The sequence below is a fragment of the Fundulus heteroclitus genome, unplaced genomic scaffold (assembly GCF_011125445.2).
Source record: "Fundulus heteroclitus isolate FHET01 unplaced genomic scaffold, MU-UCD_Fhet_4.1 scaffold_37, whole genome shotgun sequence".
Taxonomy (NCBI): Eukaryota; Metazoa; Chordata; class Actinopteri; order Cyprinodontiformes; family Fundulidae; genus Fundulus; species Fundulus heteroclitus.
The window spans coordinates 4,161,206-4,183,606 of NW_023396781.1; the positions used below are offsets into that span (position 1 = coordinate 4,161,206).

At 41.4% G+C, this 22,401-nt stretch overlaps 2 protein-coding genes across 2 annotated transcripts in view; one reads left to right on the top strand and one right to left on the bottom strand.

Moving 5' to 3' along the window:
* Positions 1–6,967, top strand: part of slc24a3 (solute carrier family 24 member 3) — a 107,756-nt gene extending 100,789 nt beyond the window's left edge. Inside the window, exons 13-17 of the mRNA XM_012854703.3 lie at positions 112–278; positions 441–555; positions 4,875–4,987; positions 5,722–5,787; positions 5,879–6,967. Of these exons, the coding sequence (XP_012710157.2) occupies positions 112–278; positions 441–555; positions 4,875–4,987; positions 5,722–5,787; positions 5,879–6,028 (611 nt within the window). The 3' untranslated portion in view covers positions 6,029–6,967. The remainder of the gene's footprint in view (positions 1–111; positions 279–440; positions 556–4,874; positions 4,988–5,721; positions 5,788–5,878) is intronic.
* Positions 6,968–14,642: 7,675 nt separating this feature from the next.
* LOC105919389 (ras and Rab interactor 2) overlaps positions 14,643–22,401 on the bottom strand; it is a 52,062-nt gene continuing 44,303 nt past the window's right edge. Inside the window, exons 9-12 of the mRNA XM_036130658.1 lie at positions 16,808–17,116; positions 16,596–16,727; positions 16,349–16,512; positions 14,643–16,252 (exon numbers count right to left, since the gene is read on the bottom strand). Of these exons, the coding sequence (XP_035986551.1) occupies positions 15,827–16,252; positions 16,349–16,512; positions 16,596–16,727; positions 16,808–17,116 (1,031 nt within the window). The 3' untranslated portion in view covers positions 14,643–15,826. The remainder of the gene's footprint in view (positions 16,253–16,348; positions 16,513–16,595; positions 16,728–16,807; positions 17,117–22,401) is intronic.

Consider the following 22,401-nt stretch of genomic DNA (forward strand, 5'->3'; position numbering starts at 1 on the left):
TAGTAATGTTGTCTGTTATCACCCCCCCTCCCCAAGTTCTCCCTGACTAATTACTGTGCACTGTTCTATGCATTGAGTCCTTCTGATATGTGAGCCATGATGTGTCTGCAGCTGGTGTGTTCAACAAACTGAAGTGGCTGCTGGCCTGGCCCCTGTGCCTCGTGCTGTTCTTCACCATCCCCAACTGTTCCAAACCTCGCTGGGAGAATTTATTTATGCTATCTTTTTTTTTCTCTACTCTTTGGATCGCCTCCTTCTCTTACATAATGGTCTGGATGGTGAGTTGTGTTTCTGGCAAAGTAGAGTATCAAATCGCCAAAACCAACCTGCTTAATGCACAGATGACTAAATATTACTGTCCGGTTTAAACATTACTTGCACTTGGAGCTCCTACATGACTTCCAAAGTATGAGCACCAATCTTATGTCTCTGTGTATCAGGTAACTGTGATTGGCTTTACACTCGGGATTCCTGATGTGATCATGGGCATCACCTTCCTGGCAGCCGGCACCAGTGTTCCTGACTGCATGGCCAGTCTGATAGTGGCAAGGCAAGGTAACTCAAGCCCTCATAGATGCTGTTTTATATGCTGATTCGCTGCTGTCACTTAAATTTGCCCTTCAGATATGTCATGCCTAAAATAGTTGGCTCCAGTGATTGATTTCCTTTTTTCCGATTTTAGCTCATTTCAGAACAGATGGCTCTATTAGCCCGACGATGAGTGGGTTAGAGAGGATGTTTAATGTAGATGTTGAGCTGACAAATCTGCATTAACTCTGTGATGCTAACATGTTAATATGATTATCATGGCTTTGAGGTTCTTTTTGGTATGAGCTGGAAGTGTCACGAACCAGAGACAGATGGACCCAGTATTCAGCCAGACAAGAGAAGTTTTAAGCAAAAAACGGGATTTAATAATAAAACAGGGACAGGCAGACTAAATGATCAGAAGGGCAGTCCAAAATCCGGTACACTAAAGGCAGTCCAAAATAGGCAGAAGTACAGACAAGGAAAAGGCAAACTCAGAATATCACAAGGCAGGTCCAGGTCAGAAAAACAGGTAAACAATCATACCGGGCAAGAAGATCAGGTTTAGGGATCAGGCTGGCTCAGAGTCAAAAAGGCAATCGGGTCGGTATCAACAGGGCTATCAGTAATACAACGCTGGATGAGACTCACCAAGTGGTTTGAATTGATCTGGCAAATTGCAGAGGTTTGTGGCAGGACTATATAGGGGAGTGAGTAGGTGAACAGGAGTGAAGACTAATTACAAGTGAGCAGGTGGAACTAATCAGGACAAGGGAGCTGACTGATTGCTGAGGGGAGAACAAACCGAGCTGATAATGTGACAGGTAAATAACAGTTAATCTAAACAGAACAACACGTCTAAAACAAAGCCAAAACAAGAAAGAACCCAAAAGCAGAAACTTAACTAATTAAACGGATAACCTGAACCAAGACAAAACCCAAATCATGACAGGAAGAACAATAACAGGAGCATTAATGAGTGCCAAAATTCACAAAGAGTCCTGAAACTAAAAGTAGCTCTAGTGACATCATTTTATGAAAAATCTTTTTCTTAGAATTTTACCTTGGTAAGATAAAAGTTATTCACAAAGCACCCTAGTTAAGAGAGCTCCTAAAGGGAAAAATGTTAAGTGCAGTGAGGAGGACTTTTAGGGAGCCTAAGAGTGTCTTAAGATGGTGGAAACAGAGAGAGCTGATTGAATAATCTACCACCTAAACAGTGGAGGAAATGAGCACATAAACTTCTTTAACAAGCAAACAGTTACGGTATTTTTCAGACTATAAATCGTCCTGGAATATAAGTCACACCAGTCAAAAAATGCATCATAAAGAGGGAAAAAACATAAGTTGCACCGGACTATATGCATTTATTTAGACATTTATTTCACACAATTCAAGACTAAAAACTGACATTTAATCTGGTAAACCAATTTATTTAATTACACAACTGCATCCACAACTGGCTGAAAAACATGGAACACACCTGGTAGGATGAATCGGGTAAATTAGCAGCTCCAACCAACAAGGTTTTATCTAGCGCATTTCAGCGTAACGACCCGTTACCGGGAACAGTCCCCGGAAATCAGGGACATCTGGTCATCCTTTTTTTAAATGGTACAGGAGGAGGATAGTTTCCACAAGCTTAGCGAGCCCTCTTGTGGCTGTAGACAGTAATGTTTACTCCTCGGTTCATGCTGGTCGAGATGAATTACCATTTAAATGTGACATATAAGTCGAACCCAAATACAAGTCACAGGATCGGCCAAACTATGAAAAAAAGTGTAACTTATAGTTAGAAAAATACAATTATTAGTATTTAGATAAGATAAACTTTATCATTCCCATTGGGGGAAATTAATTACTTTCAGCGCCCCCACGGGTTAAATGCGTGGCTTTAGTAACATAATTTTATTGATGATAAATAAAAAATAGGAAAAATGTTGGATAATCATGAATAAAAAGTGGAGAAATCTACAAAGAATGTACATAAAAGAGGTGAGTAAGATGATAAATAAAAAGATGCACTGATATGCAGCAATACGCTTCAAAGTCCACCTATTTGCGCCGTGATCCAAGGACCAATTTACCTTTCAACACTCATCTATTGTCCTCCGAGAGCTGCGAGCTGGGCAGCGCTGCTATTCAGGTTTTTTTTTTTTACCTTTTTTTTCTCCATTTCATGTCGGTCGTTTTGCCAAACACAATTGCTTCATACAAGCAGGCAATCCTAGTAAAATACTGTCATTTGAGTGCACATTAATATCAAATAGATAAAGTAGTAAAAGGCCTGGTGAGTGAAAATCAAAATAATGATGAGGATGTAAATAAGGTGTGCTCAAACATTTTGATGCTATGTGACAATTATTTAGTTTTGCTAAATTTCATCATCATGACACATTTATTAAATTCAGTCTAATCAGTTAATTTCTCTTCTTTGATCACTAGGAGCGCATTTGTGTTTTTTTGCGTTGTTTTTTTTTATTTCTCTTTGTAAGGCATAAAGACAGCGTCACGTCTACCAACAGGGTCAACCACACCTCCTCACTAAGATCAGATTAGTCAGAGTCGCTCTCAGCTGAAACTCCTAGGTAGGAATTTTTTGGCTAAGATAGGAACTCTCTGAGAATCTTTGTGAATATGGGCACTGATATTTATTGTGCACAGAAATAAAATAAAATGATCAGATTTTTATTTTTGACCCTATGGATCATTGAAAGGTCTGCAGAAGGGGAAGGGAGAAACATTTTGGAGATTGTGTAGAATCTTGTGGGTATTGTTAATCTTTAATTCCAGTCCTCAAGGTCTGGTGTCCTGCAACTTTTATACATGTTTCTGCTTCAACACACCTGAGTCAAACAATCAGGTCATTAGCAGGACTCTGGAGAACTTGGCTGCATACTTTGGAGCTAATTCATCTATTTGGGACCAGGGGCACATCTAAAATCTGCAGGACACTGGATCTTGAGGACCGGAATTGAAGACCCCTGCTCTACATGCGTCTACGATCTGTGAAAAGATAATTAATGCATACCTGCCCTCCATTCAGGACCTTTACATTTTACAGAACAAGTTGGAAAATGGGCAGGAAACATAGCTGCAGATCCATTTCCCCCGCTACAGAGCTCTGTACGACAAAACCAATAGACGCAGGAACAGTTGCTGTCAACCTGATGGACAGCTGACACTGACAACAACAATAACAAAATGTTGTTCATTTTTACTCTTTATTTTACATGTATGTTTGGATGTGTATGTGCACCAAAACATCACTTGCACCTCCAACATGTACGTGACAATAACAACATATATGTGTTTTCTGTACTGCAGACTTTGTTGGATTTTTATTATATTATTGCATTAACATATAAGTAAGCACATCATGAGTATTGTACAATTGAGAATCAAACTCCTCGTGTGTGTGCAAATACCTGGCAAATAAAGCTGATTCTGAATCTGATTCAGATTTTTTTTTGTTTCTTGCCTGATTAGAAGATTTCAAGCTGTGTCCAGATGTTTTTGTGCCACATAAAACAAATCCCAACAGAAAGTGAAAAGATGGCCTCCCTTCATCAAGTGTCTGAGTGTAAATAGAGACATTTTTTCCTTTATTTGTTCACACCCAGCACGGACCAATGACAGCCAAACACCAGAGTCTATGTGAATGCGATATCAAACAGGTTTGGAGGAGAGCAGATGACACATGTGGTGACAGAGACCATGGAGGTTCTGTCATCTCGGTCGATGATGCTAATTAAAGATTGAGAGAAAAGAACCAACAGGGGTCCTAGCCGCTCTGCTTTCATCTGTGTTTATCCTCACTCACGCCATTAAATATTGAAGCGTGTGTGTGTGTTTGTGTACTCAAGTTTAGATGTGGGAGAGTGTGTTATGTCAGGACAGGAACAAAAAGCTGATGACACAGCAGAACATGGGGGTTATCCTTGCCTAAAAAAGGGATTTTTTTTTTAAAGTAAAGACTTTGTGATGAGACTACTTTTGGACATCAGCAACACAGTGAGCTCCACCTTTCTCACATGTGAAGAATGTAGAATGTAAATGAGACAGTATATGCCCATTCCTATTTCCTTTTTTGTATTTTTTGGTATTCTTTTTGATCCATTGTATATATGAAGATTCACTGTATATAACTGAATGCACCTTCCCTACTCTGCACCTTCTTGTATGAGCCGATGTGACGAGTGAATTTCTCCATTGTGAGATCAATAAAGACTATCTTATCTTATCTTATGTGCCCACCCACACAACTCTCATGTCCTCTATGTCCTCTATATCCCTCTTTGTGTCTGCTCCTCCTCATGCTGTCTGTTTCCTGTTGCTCTGTGCAGGTATGGGGGACATGGCTGTGTCCAACTCCATTGGCAGTAATGTGTTTGACATCCTGGTGGGGCTTGGCCTCCCCTGGGCCCTGAAGACATTGGCCATTAACTACGGCTCTGCTGTAGGTTCAACCTTAAACCTCTTAATGATAGAGTTTCTTATATATTCACCAGTGTGTATAAAAATACCATAACAAAAAAAAAAAGACGGTTTGCTCATAAACATTTTGGGTTACTGCTTTTCTATGAATTGGTCCACATCACCTGAGGATCATTGACTAAAGCTAAAATGGATCTGTGTAGAAGCTGTATCATGCTTCTTGTTCAATATGTCTTCTCAAACATTATAGTTTCTCTCTGCCGAGCACAAAATACTGCAAATAAGGGAAAAGTACACAATCAATTAGAACTCTGTTTATCCAGTTTGCATCGAGGTTAATTTTTATTTTCCTGTTTGCATACATGGAGGATGTGTACCCTTTTCAGCAGTCTAATATTTGATGCAGTAATGACATTTAAAAAAAGAAAAGCCTTCAGAAAAATATATTTCAAGTTTATGGACTGGGGTGTCTTATTCACTGATGGTCAGTGGTGGTATTAGTTGCCGTCTCTGGATTCTCATCATTATTGTATAAATGCCATAAGCAGGCTGGAATTTGTTGTCTTTTATCTGTGAATAAAACACGGTGAATGAAAGAGTTTGTTGTTTTTTTTAATGCTCGCAAACCCTGGGTAGTGAAAATACTGAAAATATAATTAGTGCAGTGGTGACCTGAGATCTCAGAGTTCAGACATCTCCAGAGTGGGTTTGTGTGTGAACAGCTGTATTAATGGGCCTTATCTCTTCATTCCACAGATTAAGCTGAACAGCAAAGGGCTCATCTTCTCTGTGGGACTCCTGTTGGCATCTGTGTTCCTCACAGTGAGTATATGCCTTACACAGACTCCTGCCTCTTCTTATTTCCATTGTCTGTGCTCATGAGCTCATTTCCCTCTGCTTGCTGCGTGTCCAGGTCCTGGGAGTCCACCTTAACCACTGGACGCTGGACAAACGTCTGGGATTCACGTGTCTCTTCCTTTACTCCATCTTCCTGTGCTTCTCATGCCTCATCGAGTACAACATCTTCACTTTTGTCAACCTGCCGACGTGTCGGGATGACTGAGATGCACCAGCATTGCCACAAACAAACACACAGACACACACACACACACACACACACACACAAAAGTTACAATTACAGGTAGTCTAACTCAAATCAGACTCACCTCTAAATCTTTTTTGAAGAGGTCCCACTCTGCTCTTTTTTCGGGTGCTCATATTCCTGCTCTCATGTTTACTTTCAATCAGACCAGAGTGTGGGACCCTCTCCAGGAGAAGAGGAAGATGACGGGTTAATAAAAAGCCCTCACTGTGTTCAGCACACACACCTTTCTATTACTGCATGCTTCTCATATGAACATGTTTTCTTTTGAAGCTCCTGTGTGTAGGTGTGATGTTTCTTAGCTGCTAACTTTTCCTCACAGGTTTTGTGAGACCTTGAGGAGAATAATATTGATCAAAGCAATGATGTAACGAGGCGAACGGGGATAGTCTAGCACTTTGTTGCACCAGAGTAGCAGAGGAGTTGTTTGGGTTGTGGAAGTCTCGTGGTAGAAAACCGGCCCAGTTATGCACATGTGCACATTATGAACAATCAGAGTAACTTTGTTCATCCTTCATGTGAATATTGATGTGTGTAGAGACAGTCTTCCTCCTCTGCTTTTAGATGTAAAATGACAGACAACCTGGGCATTAACTCATCACCTTTTTATAAAGCAACGCACAGCTATAACATTTTGGTTTTCTATCAGGGTTTTTTTCTCCTATTTGTATATACCCCCCTGTATATACCCCCAGATGATTTATTTATTATTTATTCATGCCATGCACATACGTCTCCTCTTGAGATCACGGAAACATACAGAAGAATACCACTTAAACACAAAACAAGCACAATGTCGTCTGAAGTTCGGTCTGGAGGTGGAATTCTGCGTGTGGACAATGAAAAATATAAAAGCCCAATGTGGTCTGACCAGCGTGTTTGACATTTAAAAAAAAAAAAGAAGAGGATCTTGTTTTGTTTTTTTTGTTTGTTTGTTTTTTGGACTGACGCTTTTGTCCTCTTAAAGACTCAGAGTTAACAGACTCAACAGAGGTGGCAACGTAGGGTTCAAGGTACTTCCTCTGAGGTGGAAAGAGATAGTACCAGAGTAAACATGCAAAATTTATCTCACCATTATTTTCATCCTGGAGCTCTTTGTATTTTGTACTGCCTAATGTCTAGATTTGTCCACATATGGTAGTTTTGTGATGCGTAAAAGTTTCCTACTAGTTTTACAGCATGTAATGTGTGATTTTGTGTAACCTCGCAGGGCAACAAAGTCCTCCAAGGCAGAAGCTGACGGTGAGTCCGAGCATGTTGACTCCCTTCCACTTAAACCTTGGGATCTCCTTCAGTCCAGAAAGCTAATCCAACAAAACAAGGTTTCCGGTTCTTCTAGTTTTCCCATCAGTGGTGTCCTCCTTCAGTTCATAGGAAAAACTCGTGTCTGAATGTACAAATAATTCCAATCACATATTTCTATCTGTATATCATATGTATTTATTTATTTTCAGAGACTCAGTACAGATATTCTGTGCTCTGAGTGGAAAACAGGGTTAAAATCTTATGTAATGCAATAACTATGAGCTTACACCCCCTTGTCAGGTCCCAGCTTTAACAGACAACAAAGGGTCTAACTATACATCAAGACAAGATCATTTTGAGTTAAGAGACAAGATGTTGGCAATATGTTTAGGAAAACTTCAAATCTAATTTTCTGTGTTTTTACAAACCGAGGAAATTGTTTCACAAACTGTGTTTTAAAGAATCTTTAACAGTATAAAATTTTCCAGTGTCGGTTTGGCTGCTTTGTATTACAGTGCTGAATGCTTGTCTAATACTGAGGTAATCAAAAAAAAAAGAACTCTAAAAAATGCTTTCTCTTTGTGCTTCCTAAATCTCACACTGTGTTTTAAAGCAGCAATGTGTACACTTTGACCCCATTATTAGCTCAATCTGAGATATATTAACAGATTTTTTCAGGTCAATTTATGGCATTTGACTTGTATCGATGCTCCATGTGGGCTGCCCTTTTCAAAAACTCACCTATGTAACTCAATGGACCATGTGACTTAGAGTGCCTCTCTAGGTCACATGACCCATTCTAGGTTACAGCAGTCTGAGCTCAGACTGTTGTAACAACAATACAAAACAGACATGACACTTACCTGATCAGACAAATCCTGATGCAGGATTTAATCTAGAGGGGTGAACATGGCCTTGTCTTTACAAGACTTCTCAGTCTGCTGGTTCAAAGTTGTCTGCTATCAGATTCCACAACACAGACGGGACTGTTTTATTTTGCAACAGTGCAGTCATCCCAGTGGCCTTCGGGGGCACTAAACCTGGAAATTATAGGTCTAGCGCCCCTAGTGGCTAAACATCACACTGTGCTGCTTTAAGTGTTGTTGAAATGTGAATGAGTTGTGGTCACATTTTAGACTGGAGATGATGAAATGCAGTTCAGACTTGTAAAAATTATGAGATGGCCCTTTAGTTTTGCATCAGTATGAAGCTACAAAGCATATGCTAACATTAGCTTTGTAAGCAGCTAACATTTAGCCATTTGATGTTTAAAAACATTTAAAACTCAGTTCTTCTGTAACAGTGTGTTGTCAGCTGGCCTGATGAATAGATTCTGTCATTACACAACAGGACTACTAAGAAGTTATTTTCCAGCTATAAAATAATACAACTGCAGTAAGCTATAACCTGAAGTGAGGGTCTTAGCAGGAGGAAAATAAAAAGATAAATGACTACCGCACTTCCTTCCTGTGGCACTGAGAAGGAATGACTTCTTGTACTATTCTCATTGTACGGAAGAATTTGTCAAAGCAACAGGTCAACTCAAGAACCTGTTCCTTTTCAACTTCAAAATTGGAGTCTCCAGCACGTGTCAGGCTTAAAGACTCACCTTCGTTGTCAATGTCTTAGACTTACTTCACAAGATGAAGTCACGTGTTGACAGGAACTGGCAAGAACTTAATGAGACAGACTTGACTTTGATGTTATAATAAAATAAGATCTCACTCCATCATAACCTTTTCTAACATTTCAACACTTTGTTCAAGAGGCAAATGATGTAGCTCAGTTTGAACCTGTTACAAACCAGAAACCTTTTACTGACCATCCAAGATTGTCAACCGACTGAACTCCAATTACCTTTAACGTTCTGATACTTTCTGGTCCATCATTTTGCAAGCTTCAGATTAAATACAAATCTTGCTCAGTTTCTATGATGCATAATCAATATGAAAATTCTACATAAATCAAGTGAACATTTTGTAATTGTTAATGCAGCAGTGCTGCATTAACAATACACCCACAGTACATTGGATGACTCTCAGTCACCAAGTAGGAAGCATGATTTTCTGAGATTTAGTTCTCAGGAAGGTCACATAAAGATACAGAACTGTGACTGAACTCTAAGCAACTAAGCTTGACTAAGATTACAGTTAACATTTTACTAAACCATAATCTGATTCTGTACAAATGCATAATGTACTTTCTTATATTATCCACTAAATTTAGCTGTTCTTCAGAAGAAATTTGTTGAGAACCTAATGAAATGTAGACCAAATACACATAATGGATTTTCCAAGTGCAGTACAATAGCTTCCATTTACATGAGTATTTGAATCATTTATGGTCTATCTATCCTGTAAACTGCAGTTTTATGTTGCCATTAGAACCCTATTTTCCATTGAAAGCCCCAGGATTTCCATCCCGTTTCCATTGTTTAGAAAGGCCATGGACCATTTATTCAAATCAGCCTAATGACGAAGTGGAAGTTGTTCAGTGGGTGGCGGTAATAGCCAAGGGACAAACAATCACAGCCCAAGAAGTTGTATTTTTTTCCCCAAACATTAGTAAAATCTCTCTCTGTAGTTAGTCAGATAGAATCTATGGAGGTTTTTCAGGTCATCAGGTCTCTCTTCTTACATTCTTAAATGAGAAATTGTATTGGTTTTGTCTGATACCTTTGTAACTTTAGCTTCCAGACCCACCGTTTTCTAGACCTCACAAAGCCGCCTCCTGTCCTTCTTCTTCATGTGCTATTCACGCTTTCTTGTATTTTTTTGTTGTTATTTAAAGGACTATTAGTTAGTATTTTTTTTGTTTAAATTTATGGATAATAGTAGATGGCGAGAAGCTTGAGTGTTACACTGCCGATTAATTCCTTCCATTTTTTATTAAGTTGCAATGGATCCATAAGCAGCAAATGTTTAAATAATTATTTCACATTTTGTTTTTTTACCAACCTGCATCAGGGAAGAGATTACAACTACATGATTCATTTAGAATAACTAATAAAAACTGAATAACACACTTGTTTTTATTTCGTTAATATAAATATCAGGTAAACACAGATATCTACAGGACAGAAGACATTTTTTGTAAAAGATGTGTTTATTAGAATAACACAAAAAGATAACCAATCTGCAGGTAGAGGAAATTTTTACTGTGATTATAGGGTACGTTTTGTAAATATGGGTGCCATTTGTAATATAGAGTCAAAAACTAACAGCAATATTTTTGGGTTAGTAAGCATGACGTTAGAGAAAAACTGGCAGTTAATTTTTCAAAATCCTATTTTCACCATGTCATTCATACATGTCTAAATGTCACTTCCAAACTAAATATTTAGAGGCTAAATAAGTAGTTTGCTAACTACACATTTAGCTTTTAAATTAAATATTTAGTCAGCAAACTAAATATTTAGTGTGCAAACTGATTATTTAGCTTGCTAAGTGTTTAGTTTACAAACTAAATAGACTAAAACACAATAGTTAGCAAGCTAAATAGTTAGCTTGCTAACTATTTAGGTCCAAGCTAAGTATTTAGTTTGCAAATACAATATTTTGCTTGGGAATTAAATGTAAAGTTTGGGGGAAAAAAATTTAGTTTGCAAACCAAATATTTAGTTTGGAAGTGTGACATTCATAAATGTATGAATATAGTGAAAATCTGACTTGGAAAAATTAACCCTCCTTTTTTTTAACGTTATGACATGTTAAATACCCAAAATGACATGGTGTTCCCTGGAGAGAGCAGCTGAAAGGACTCACAGAATTGGTAACTATGTTGTTTTGCTTTCTATGGTTGGCTATGCCCCCTGGGCCCCATTTCCGAAAGCTGGGTTAGTGGATATTCAGAGTAATTTCTGGAGTAAATTCCTGCATACCCGGGCTTTTGTGTTTCAGAAAGCTCAGAAGCCCTTACCCTGAGTCAAATTATGACAACAAATTACTCGGTGAAACAACCCTGCTACTGAGCAGAGTTGTTTGGCAAACTCTGAGTTTCTCCTTCTTTTTAGCTGAGATCTGCACAAGGACGTGTCAGAAAAGGCGTGTCCATTTCTGGAGGAGCATGTATGCTGAACAACAAATACTCCACAGAAACCTCTGTCAGGAGAGGCTGATCAGACCACGATTAAATATTATTTCTGGATCAATATATGTTCAAGTGTTACAGTTTTTTCGCCACTGTCATTAATTCATCTCGGTATTCTCAGCCCGCACATTGATTTTCTAACAAATGGGGATGATTTCTTTGAGCTGCTCTTCGTTTTTACGCCAACGGCAGCTTTTTATTAACATAGGAGACAGAAAATCTTTCAGAGGAAAATGTATGTCGCACTGTCAGGAATGTTACTGTTGCACCCAGTTATAGCAGAGTTTAAAGGAGTTACATAGTCAGACACCCACAAGATTAATAAAAGAACTACACAGAATGAAAGCAATAATTTATTCTGTAGACTTCCCACTCTAATTTTCCATTCATATATTTTTCCCCCAACACCGTTAGGGCTGCAGTACATTTCTTAAATAATGCCACCTTTACTTCAACTTGAAATATAAATATAGCCCATATGATTAATATAAAGTGAGGTTTGCACAAATTATACACCAACAACAAAATCAGCATCAAGGATAGGTGAAGCCAAATTCTGGCAAAAAAAACAAAAATGAATTATTCAATAACGCGCACCATCCTATCATTAATTGCAAATGTTGATTATAGCCAATTAATACTTTACTTGATTAAGGTTAAACATAAGAATAACTTATAACTGGACCTTACCTAATTAAACTTTATTTTCACACTTCATCTTGATTTTCTGCCACGTTCTTTTCATGTCTGTCAGGTTGCAATTAGACATGTATGCTCCCTTGGGTGTTGAATGAGTGTAGTGTGAGAATACAGCTTTAATTCTCAGTCAAATAACTAACTCACATATCACTCATGTATTGACTTTTTCAGCCATTCTCTGCCGCTAACTTGCAGCAATAACATCGTTGCTTTTACTTAGTTACGGTGTAATATTCTTCATATGCCTGGGGTTGGGGTCCGGGGCCCTGGTGGCAAAATAGATACCTGCGTTTGGTTAAAATCCACAGAAATAGCAGCCAGTTCTCTTTCTGCGCTCTTTAACATGACACATCCAGCGGGTGTCAAACAAGATAGCCAGATTGGGTGGGTCTCCGCACAATTGGGCTTCCTATAAACATGTTGTGCTTGAAAAAAAATGGGTTTGAGCATATTGTTAAAATTTGGGCTACTTTTCGCAAGATTTGGTGGGTTTTGTTTGTTTTGTTTTTTTGTAGGAATTAATAAGAATATTTCCATCTAAATAGTTGTCATGGTGTGCAGGGCCGGAGAGGGACTAAATCAAGAATATTTTATTTTATTTAGTTATATTTTTAGGCCTTAAACTGGAATTAAGGGAAAATGTCCCTGATCTTCCCGACGTGTTTGACCTATGTAAGGCGACAGAACATCAACACATCGTCCCTCTACAAGAGCTGACCCCTAGCGACATCAGAAGCAGAAATGCTCTCCGCTGCTTGAATTTGTGTATTCGACTGAAGGTAAACCAAGTTTTGACACATTAAACAGCTGTTAGCAGCCTTGTGTGTGTGTGTGTGTGTGTGTGTGTGTGTGTGTGTGTGTGTGTGCTTTTCAGTAATAAGACAATTCAAAAGTTGATATTGTATGAGTTCAAATCTGTAATTTTAACTGACTGAGGGTTTTATTGTGTGATATTTGTTTTGTAGATCACAGATGTTGGTGAGGGTTTAGCTGGTGGCCAAGTTGTGGAAACAGATCCAGAAAGGTAAGAATGTTTGTTGTATCTGACCATGACTGACGCTACAAATGCATGAGACTTGTTTTTAAATAATCAGCTGGCAACCTCTACAAGTGCTCATTACAGAAACCCCTGAGTTACAACAACTTCCCCATGGGAAGTATTTACAACTGAATTTAAATAGAATTTAATTTCTAACTTTTTATGATGAGGATGAAGCAAGATTTCAAGGGAAGTCACACAGACAGCAGTGAGCATTCTGTTGTTTCAAAAATGTATGATTTTCTGAGTCATGTGACCAAAGAAGTGATTTGGAGGGAGGGGCTGATGAGTATTGATATGTCAGCAAGTACTAATCCTTCATTTTGTTTTTGATTCATTACTTCCAGAAGTTTCATCGGTCTTTCATATGCTCTTACACAGGGGTTACCAAAGTATAACTTTACAACATGCTCAACATTCCTCATTTTAAAACAGAAGAAAGTCTGTCTTTTTGGAAGTTCTTATAAAAATAGTACTGTGGTTGTGGCAAATGGTCTCAGAGGGCACAGTATAACCTTTGATAATATCTTCACAAGCGGTAGCTTGGGTCAGAAACTTCTAGAGAGAAAGCTCACGATGGTTGAAGCGGTCCAGCAGCAGCCTCAGATCGGGGCTGAACCCCCTGCTGAGCTGCGATAATACAGTATATGTTCAAGATCGATGCATTTCTCTGAAAACTAGGATTGTGTTGTGCTACGGGAGTGACTGATGATTTTATGACTCTGCATCTGTGACGTATGCTGTAAATCAAATTTCCCTTTGGGATAATTATAAAAGTGAACTGAATAAGGACTCGTAAAAATGTTTGTGGGGATCCTTTTGGTTTCTGACATTATTGTATAACTAAAATCCCCCGGGTCAAATAGGACCAGCATCATCATTGCTGTTCCTCAGAAACTAACACAGCAAGAGGGGCAACATCCTCACCTTTCTATCATGTCAAACACATGGATGATGCATGGAAAATGAGTCATTTCTCTATCATTCCAGTGCTACTGTGTTCCTCTGGTGTGTCTTCTCTGTCGTTTGTCACCCCCACCCCCCACCCTCACCACACCCAGGTATTTCTTAGGAAATGGCCATTCACATTGAGCCAGGTTCTGCTAGAGGTTTCTTCTTGTTAAAGGAGAGTTTTCCTTTCCACTGTCGCTACATGCATGCTCCGCATGAGGGATTGCTGCAAAATCAGTGACAATGCAGGAGAATGTTCACTGTGGCTCTACGCTCATCCAGAGGACTCAATGCAGTCTGCTGGGTTTCTCTAGATAGAGAACTTTTAACCACTCTGAGTAACAAACTCAACTTGACTCCACTGTCTGACTAATAGGATCAGCTGGAATGGATGAACCTGACCTGATTGGAACCAATGGGCTGCGTATGAACTGGATGGTTTCTTTGTAAAGTGCCTTGAGACAAGTTTCATTGTGAATCAGCAGTATCAAAATAAACTCAACTGAAATCGACAGTGGAGGTTTGTACAAACAGCAACAGGCAGACATGTCCTTCCAGGTACCAGGTTTATTAAGGGCAGAAGAAAATGTTTCTGATACATATATATGACAGGCAGGAAAAGAGTCTTGTAAAATCAAGAAGACTCAGGGTAAGAGGTTATCTGTGAAAGACTCCAGCACAGACATAAATCCTCAGAGGAGCTCCTAACAACCAATATTAATGCTTCTCAACTTCCTCCTACAGCTCTCACTTTTCCTTCAGCCATATCGCCCTTCACTTCCCTCTGTGCTGACCCTTCTTGTCTAGTTCCCCTGTAAGGAAACCCCAGCATTTCAAGCATTTTCTTCTCATCTTACAGACGCAGACAAACAACCCGTTTTCCTGCCCATCAACACGTACGTTTCCTCCCACACTCCTCTGCGCGGCACGTAACCCAGCGCGGCACTTCAGACCAGCTAAAAAGTCCGCACAGCAGTTCCTCTGCCACATGTCAGTGTGAATAGAAAATACAGGATGACATGACACCAGCTCATATCACCAGGATAAACAGTGAAAGCCTGCTACTTCATGTTAGACTGAATCACAGAGCACAAAGATTTTACCATACTTACAAGCCTATTCACCTAGATCAAGAGAAAAGATCTAATTCAAACATGTTCATAGTTTCAAAGGTCTCTGATGTATCAAAGCATGTCAGAATGATCAGAAGTAGCATAATTTACATTTCATCAAAGTGAATCTGATTGATTAAGAGGCACAGAAAGATACATTCCTGGAGATCAACTGTGGGAATGACGTGACGTCTGCTGACAGCTTCCTGTCTGGCAGCAAGGCCCCACACGGAACCTGTTACCTGCATCAGTGACCACTAGGTGTCACTAAATCTACTTTCTAAGTTTCCCTATTTAAAAACCTAAACAACCGAGTAACAGCTGACCCGCAACTGTTAGAGTAAATCCTGCCTTCCTCCTGAGGAATTAAAAATAACTGCATCTCTGCTGGTTTTTCCTCTTTCAGCCGCGTCTGTCAGACACCGAGGGGATGTTGGCTGAGACAGATGTGCCGTCTGAAAGGAGAAGTCAGGCTTTGTGAAGACTGGCACGAGACGCTGTTTTGCCCACATGGACTGTTTCGACATCCGGCCAACGCAGCTCATGGAAACATGTTTGCAGGAGATGATGGTCTAATGCGTGTTGGCTGGGGGGGAGGGGTAGGGGGGGGGGGTTCCTCTGTGATCATACAGAGGCTGAGATGCTGCTGAGGCTGGAGCTGCCGCTGGGAGCTGGCGGGTCTGTGCTCTGGTTGTTCAGGTCAGCCCGTGGATCAGAGGCTGCAAGAAGACGGCTGAGGTCGGGAGTGGCGTTGGAGAGATCCGGCGACAGTGAGCTGGTTTTGGACATGCGGCGGTAGACAAAATGGAAGGGGACTGGCTGTGGGCGGCTATGAAGCTCAGCTTTGATCTTCTGAGGGTGGGTGTCCGCCGCCAGCTGCTGGATGCTGCCCTCCATCTGCAGGAACAGGCCGTAGTTCTCTGGGTCCAAGACCTTAAACTTTAGGGCGCACAGCTGGCACAGCTCCTCCACCGTGGTGTAGGGTTGCACCTGCAGCGTCTTGGCTGTGCAGCCGCTGTCCAACTCCTGCAGCGCCACACGCAGGTAGTTCTGAGACAGACAAGAGATCGTCCCTGTCATCATCTCTGAAAGTAAAAGACAACCTCTCGGAGCAAGCAAAGAGGAGGTCGCTGTGTAGGTGCTCACCTGGAAGTCATCAATAGAGGGCGCCGAACGCTGGGTGGTGCGGCGCCGGTGCCACTGGTGCAGCGTGTCTCTGGTTTCAGAGCTCAGCACTCTGGCTGCCTGATCCTCCTGGAAGTTCTTAATCAGGGACATGGCTCCGTAAGCGCTGGTCAGGTAGTAACCACCTAGACACACAGAAACAGTGGTATCAGCCACCTGGGGACAGATGATCTTTGCTTTTAAAAGAGCGACGACGTTGGACAGGCACCTTCTCCATGCAGCAGCGAAGGGTCCAGGAGTTCCATCATGTACATGATCTCATTGTCCAGCTCAGGCATGTCACACTGGGCCAACACATAGGTCAGCATGGGGAGGAAGTCATCCGCTCCATACAAACGACCTGAGACAAGAGCACAGACTCATCTACCCTTTTTTCTACAGTCTTAACTGTAGAAAAGTGTCAACCTCAAACATCTTTACCTGAATTATCCTCCATGATGGTGTAAATAAGTTTACACACTCTTAGCAGCATGCAGACTTTCTTCTCTGGGGAGTACAGCTTACACATGGTCTGGAACTTTTGCCTGATCTTTTCAACGGCCACAGGGTCAGGGGGCAGAGCGTCAGCCACGCCCATCTCCTGCGGCCGACGGGCCTTGGCCAAAGACAGGTTCTCTTTCAGCTCCTGCCAGCTGCCGCTGCGCATCTGGAACTCCTTCAGAGCGGCACTGACGGACGGTTTCAGGGGCTTCAGGACGCACTTCAGCATGGCCTTCTCCAGGACTCTGTCTGAAGAGGAAACACACAGCTGAGCCTTTAGTCTGGCGGGGTGAACAAATCACACAGTTTCCCTGAGAGAAGCTCAGTGAGGTCAGGGTTGGTTTCCGTGTCCTGGTTAGCTAAGGGTTTCACAAGTTCAGGTTCTACAAAGCACTAAAAGCTCCCCTCATACCATCCCTATGGATTAGAGCTATTTTAGTCAGATGCCAAAGAAGGGACTGCAATTGGCTCCGGCTGTAGGAGCCACAGACGAGCTGCCCCTCCCACACCTGTTGCTGCACAATGCTCCTCAGCTACACTTCCCCCTGGCCTACAAGAAAACCAAATGTGGCCTTTTGGGAACACCCCCACTTATAAACGTGACACTGAAATAAAACTGCCGCTGCCAAGCCACGGGTCTGTCGACCAGCCGACTGCAGGCGGTTCCTGAGCAGACGGCCTGACTAACCAACTCACATCTGCTTGCTAGACTTGCTCTACAAAGGTCAGAATGACAACAAGGTTGATATACTGTGCAATAAACTATGACTAAATTTAGCAATTAACTATATCAATCAAAATATCAACATAAGAATAAGTGCAGGAGAGAAAGAACTTAGAAGTGTAAAAATTAAGATGTTGTTTTAGCACCAGAAGGATTAACTGTTGATTATTATCACAGAGTGAGAATCTCCTGCCGGTCCCTGCAAATTAGGACTGGTTCTGTGTGGAGAGGAATGCTGCCAAAATGTTTGGACACTGGACCAACTAGGACCTTCACAAAGTTCTGTAGCTGTAACCAAATCTCTAGTTGGAAACAGAGTAGGAACTCAGCTGTTCAAAAGGAAGACCTGCCTGATGCAGGTAAGATACTGACTAACACATAAGCCATAAAAAAAAGATAATTGACATGTACACTATTAGGTTAAACAGAGGAACTGGCCAAATATTTGTTTCTGTCCATTTAAAACGAGTAACTAAATGCTGTAGCATCTAGCTCAGTATAGGCCTCAAGGTTCAACCTGAGGTACAAAGACCAGGTCCCCATCAGCTGTTCCCAGGTCACCTCGTGCTGTAAAACACAGCGTTAGACTGACAGAGGCCAAACCACAGGCCTGCTGAATCAGAAGCATGTGTTCGTTGCTGACTGGCCTCCAGCAAACAGTGAGGTCAGCAGTTAATCTGGATCAGCACATCTGCAACCGCTCATTTTACTTCACTTTCCACCTCAGCTGGACCACACCCACCATCTGCTGCCCGCAATGTGTGTCGGCGTCTGCTTCAGCAGAATCAGCGGAAAAACCCTCTGCAGGACCCTCTAAACCCAGAGCAATACCCAACAGCCTGCAGAACACTACACTCATGCATGCAGGCAATTCTCAGTTCCTCATTTCACAAATGACTGGGAGGGCGGGACTTTCTTTACTGCCTACTGGCACTGATAAGTAGTGCAGGTCAGCTGATTTATAACTGACCTCATCATTTGAAAGGTATGACTGTTATGGTCTCCTAGGTGTATTTTTACTGGAAACCTTTTTCTTTCTGCCAGTTTAGCTTCCTGCTTCCCTGAAAGATCCACTTGTGAAATTTCTGGCATCCAGTCAAGGGAAACTTTTCAGAAATTTCACAAAAAGGCTTAAGGTGAAAATATGAGGAACAGAAGAGATATTGTTTTATGATAAACACACAAAGCTGTCACAGGTACGAGAAGATGTTTTTGTTTTTTTTTTCTCAACGGTGAGTCCTGAGTTCAAACTATTTAAGGTTTTCAGATCAAAGTCTTCCCTTTCCCCTGGCCAGTCTTATCGGCCTCATTTCCATCAGTATTGAAGGGTTGACATGCTAAGGATTCTCGAAACAAATCATCATATTTGCTGCTGTAGATTCTCCATCATCCAAGGCATTACGATCCTAAGTTCTATGTAGACGTGGACTTCTTCACGATATCAACAGATTAAATCTCAAAGAGGAAGTGTTCACTTTATTTACTGCCAGGTTCATCAAAACTACGAGGCTTTATTTACCAACAGCACAAAATTCCAACTACCTCAATATTTTGATATAAAAACAGAACTAAGAAGCGGTAACAATGATGAAGTAGCGTATTTCACTACAATATAGAATCTGATCTCACACAGTGAGGTCATACTCATCTGAACTGTAGAGCCTTAAAATGATAACCAGTTTTTCCAGTTTGAAGCAAGGTACAAAGCCTTGGTACTGGTAGGAACATCATGACCAATCAGATCCTGCAATTCCTTCCCAGCTGAGCAGGGATGAACTTAGACATCAGTTCCAGCCCAGTGTCCGTCTACTGGATCTGAGGGGCTGCTTAGAGCAGCAGAGGGACAGTTTCCCACAGAGCAGCATTCATAACCATATGGCTCCACTCTGCATCCAAAGAGCTGCTTATATGCGGGTGGGAGGGGTGCCTCTGACATCTTTTACAGCTGAATGTGTATAAAACCATTTTAATGACCTTCCTCACTGTTGACAGTCAGAGCTGTGCTCAGTCTGTGTAAATAGAGGCCTTAACAGGCCTATAGTACTGACACAGAGTCAAAATAAAGCTGCTGTCTTCATAGAGTTTGGGTTTGGCTTGAAAGTGGCCGTGAGCTTTACCTTCAAGTAGATTCTGTTGAAAAGAGCTCATCATTCAGAGTGTTATGTTTATCAGCTTCATGTCATTCACATCTGGGAATATGTGACAAGGAAACGGGAAGAGGTGAGCATCTACAGCATTGTTTACTTCCTGCTCCGTGGTCAACACCATGGAACGTGCTGTTTCTATGAATGAGTGCATTTTTTAGCAACCTCTGTATGTTGCTAAACCAGAAAGTTGTGGTCATTCCTTTTTTCTTTCATTTCATATTTTATCAGAAGAGACAATGAGAGCAGAAACAGAGCAATCCCTGTGAAGCAAAGCACTGCGGGGGCATGCCTCTAATCCTCTGCCCTGATTGGACAGCTGCTATAAAAGAGCCGCAGTTACACACACGAGACTGCGCGACTTGGCAGCGGGCCATCCAGATGCATCTGGGCCGGCCAGCCTTTGAGCCGAACAGAAGCGCTCTCTGAAGCGGTCACAGGGTAATACTGGGCAACTTTTCCAAGAAGTAAACACTGCTGCAGAAAAAAACAAGAGAACTCAGAAGACAGGGAAGCTGCATGCCAAGTTGGTGAAAAACATTGCGGGTTAACCCTTTCTTCTAAATAGAGTCCTGGTCTGGCGTTCTGTTAGCTGTGACATCATCCAGGGGAGACAGATGATCCGCAATTACCTTATAACATAGAAAGGATTCCTGGATCAATGTGTTCTTCTGTGCTTTTTGTGTCTCTGCTCTGTCTTCTGTAACCCCCAGTCGGTCGAGGCAGATGACCGTTCACACTGAGCCTGGTTCTGCTGGAGTTTTCCTCTCCACTGTCGCTTCATGCCTGCTCAGTATGAGGGATTGCTGCAAAGCCATGGACAATGCAGAGGACTGTCCCTGTGGCTCTACGCTCTTTCAGGAGGAGTGAATGCTGCTTGTCAAGACTTGATGCAATCTGCTGGGTTTCCTTAGAGAGGAAACTTTTTGACCAATCTGTCTGGATGATTTGATTGAACATGTAAAGTCACGCGCTCACGTAACGCCAGTATGCATGCACATTCCTTGTTAGTTTCCGCTTGCTGGCTGTGCATGCGCACTTCTAGTGTTTATGTGTTCAGTTAGCTTAGCGGTTAGCTTCAGTGTTAGCCGTTCATTGTAGCTCCGTTGCTCTAACTGTATATTTTGAAAATGGCTTAGAGACAGAGGAAGCAAACCGTGTTCATGTTTATGAGAAGAAGAGGAAGACCTCTGTAGAAATAAATGAGACCAGAGTGGATTTGGGAGATTTCTTCCATGCGAACCCCCTGAGGAGCGGAAGAGCAGGTAAGTAGTCTTGGGCATGTGCAGTTATTCAAAAAGGGACTTTGATGTTTCTTACTTTAATTTCCAGCAAAATTGCAGACTCTACCTTTAATGAAGCTTTAAACCTTAATAAGACTTGCTTTGGATAGTTAAATACACATGAAATTGAGTGGATATGCCACCAAAGGCCTTCATGTATGAAACATGTGACAACAGAAGTTCACTTCAATAAATCTGAACTCTCTTCAAGTCAAACTACAGAAGGTGAAATGGTTGCCTGAATCACAGAAAAGAGTGCCCAGCTGCATGGACCACCACATTCGCTACTGGCTGTCCTAAAAGTCACTAGATGATGTCATCACCTCATTTGCATATTTGTTGATGTACTTGTGATCCAGGCTGTAGGAAAGAAGTTTTTGGCAAGACAAAAATGTGGTTAAAAAGACTGTAAATATGTTTGGAGCTACAAATGAATTTTAGGAAATAATTTATGCATTAAATAAATAACATTTTACCAGAAAGACAGTTATCAGAGGCACACACAGCAAATGAGGTGAATAAGAGATTGAAGCTGTGCGTGAAGCAAATTCTGGGATTATTTTAGTGCAACCGTTTAAAAAAAATATGCTAGTTTAAAAACTACATTTACATTATATTTATATCCTGCTTTGTAATCAGGGCCGGAGTCAGGGGGGAATGTGCACTGCAGAGGCTGTGGAGGTGATCCCCTCTCTGCTCTCTTTGCTGTCTGCAGCTGGGCTTCAGGACATGGAAGCAGCAGTCTGCCTGTAAGACAGTGCTTGGGGAGTGGGGAGGGACTCACAGCAGCATTACTGCTGCCTCAAGACAGTAACTGCAGATCGATTGGTGCTTTAACAGGAAGCATCTGTGGAAGTCGCTTATAACACAGAAAAAAAAAAACACCAGATTTGTCGCTAGACGCTTTTTTGGAAAAAAGTTAAAGGGGTCTGAAAAGTCACTAAATATAGCGATGGTGGCAGTGTCGTTACAGACAAGGGCTGGGGTATTTAACAGTAAGTCAAAGCAGGGGGGGGTAGGTCAGCAGACACAGAGATTCCCTCACAAACGTATTGTACAGCAGCACCAGCATCATGTGAAGTGTGATAAGGGTTGGATGTTGGGTTTACAACATTCTAGGCGACGTTATCATCCACCACCTGCCACATACAGATGCTACAGTTTCCCCATTTTGGAACTAGTAGGGTGGTGATCACATCAACACCTAAAGAAGATTCTAATCTCCAAAGCCAGACCACACCAATGGGTAACTGTATGCAGCGTGGGCCCAATGAGTTGTATGCCAGACAATACATGTCTTGAAACCAAACATCTTGTTTGGCTTAGCTTGCAGTCACTGGACCATTTAGGTTCAACAACACATGAGGACAGATAAAGAAAATG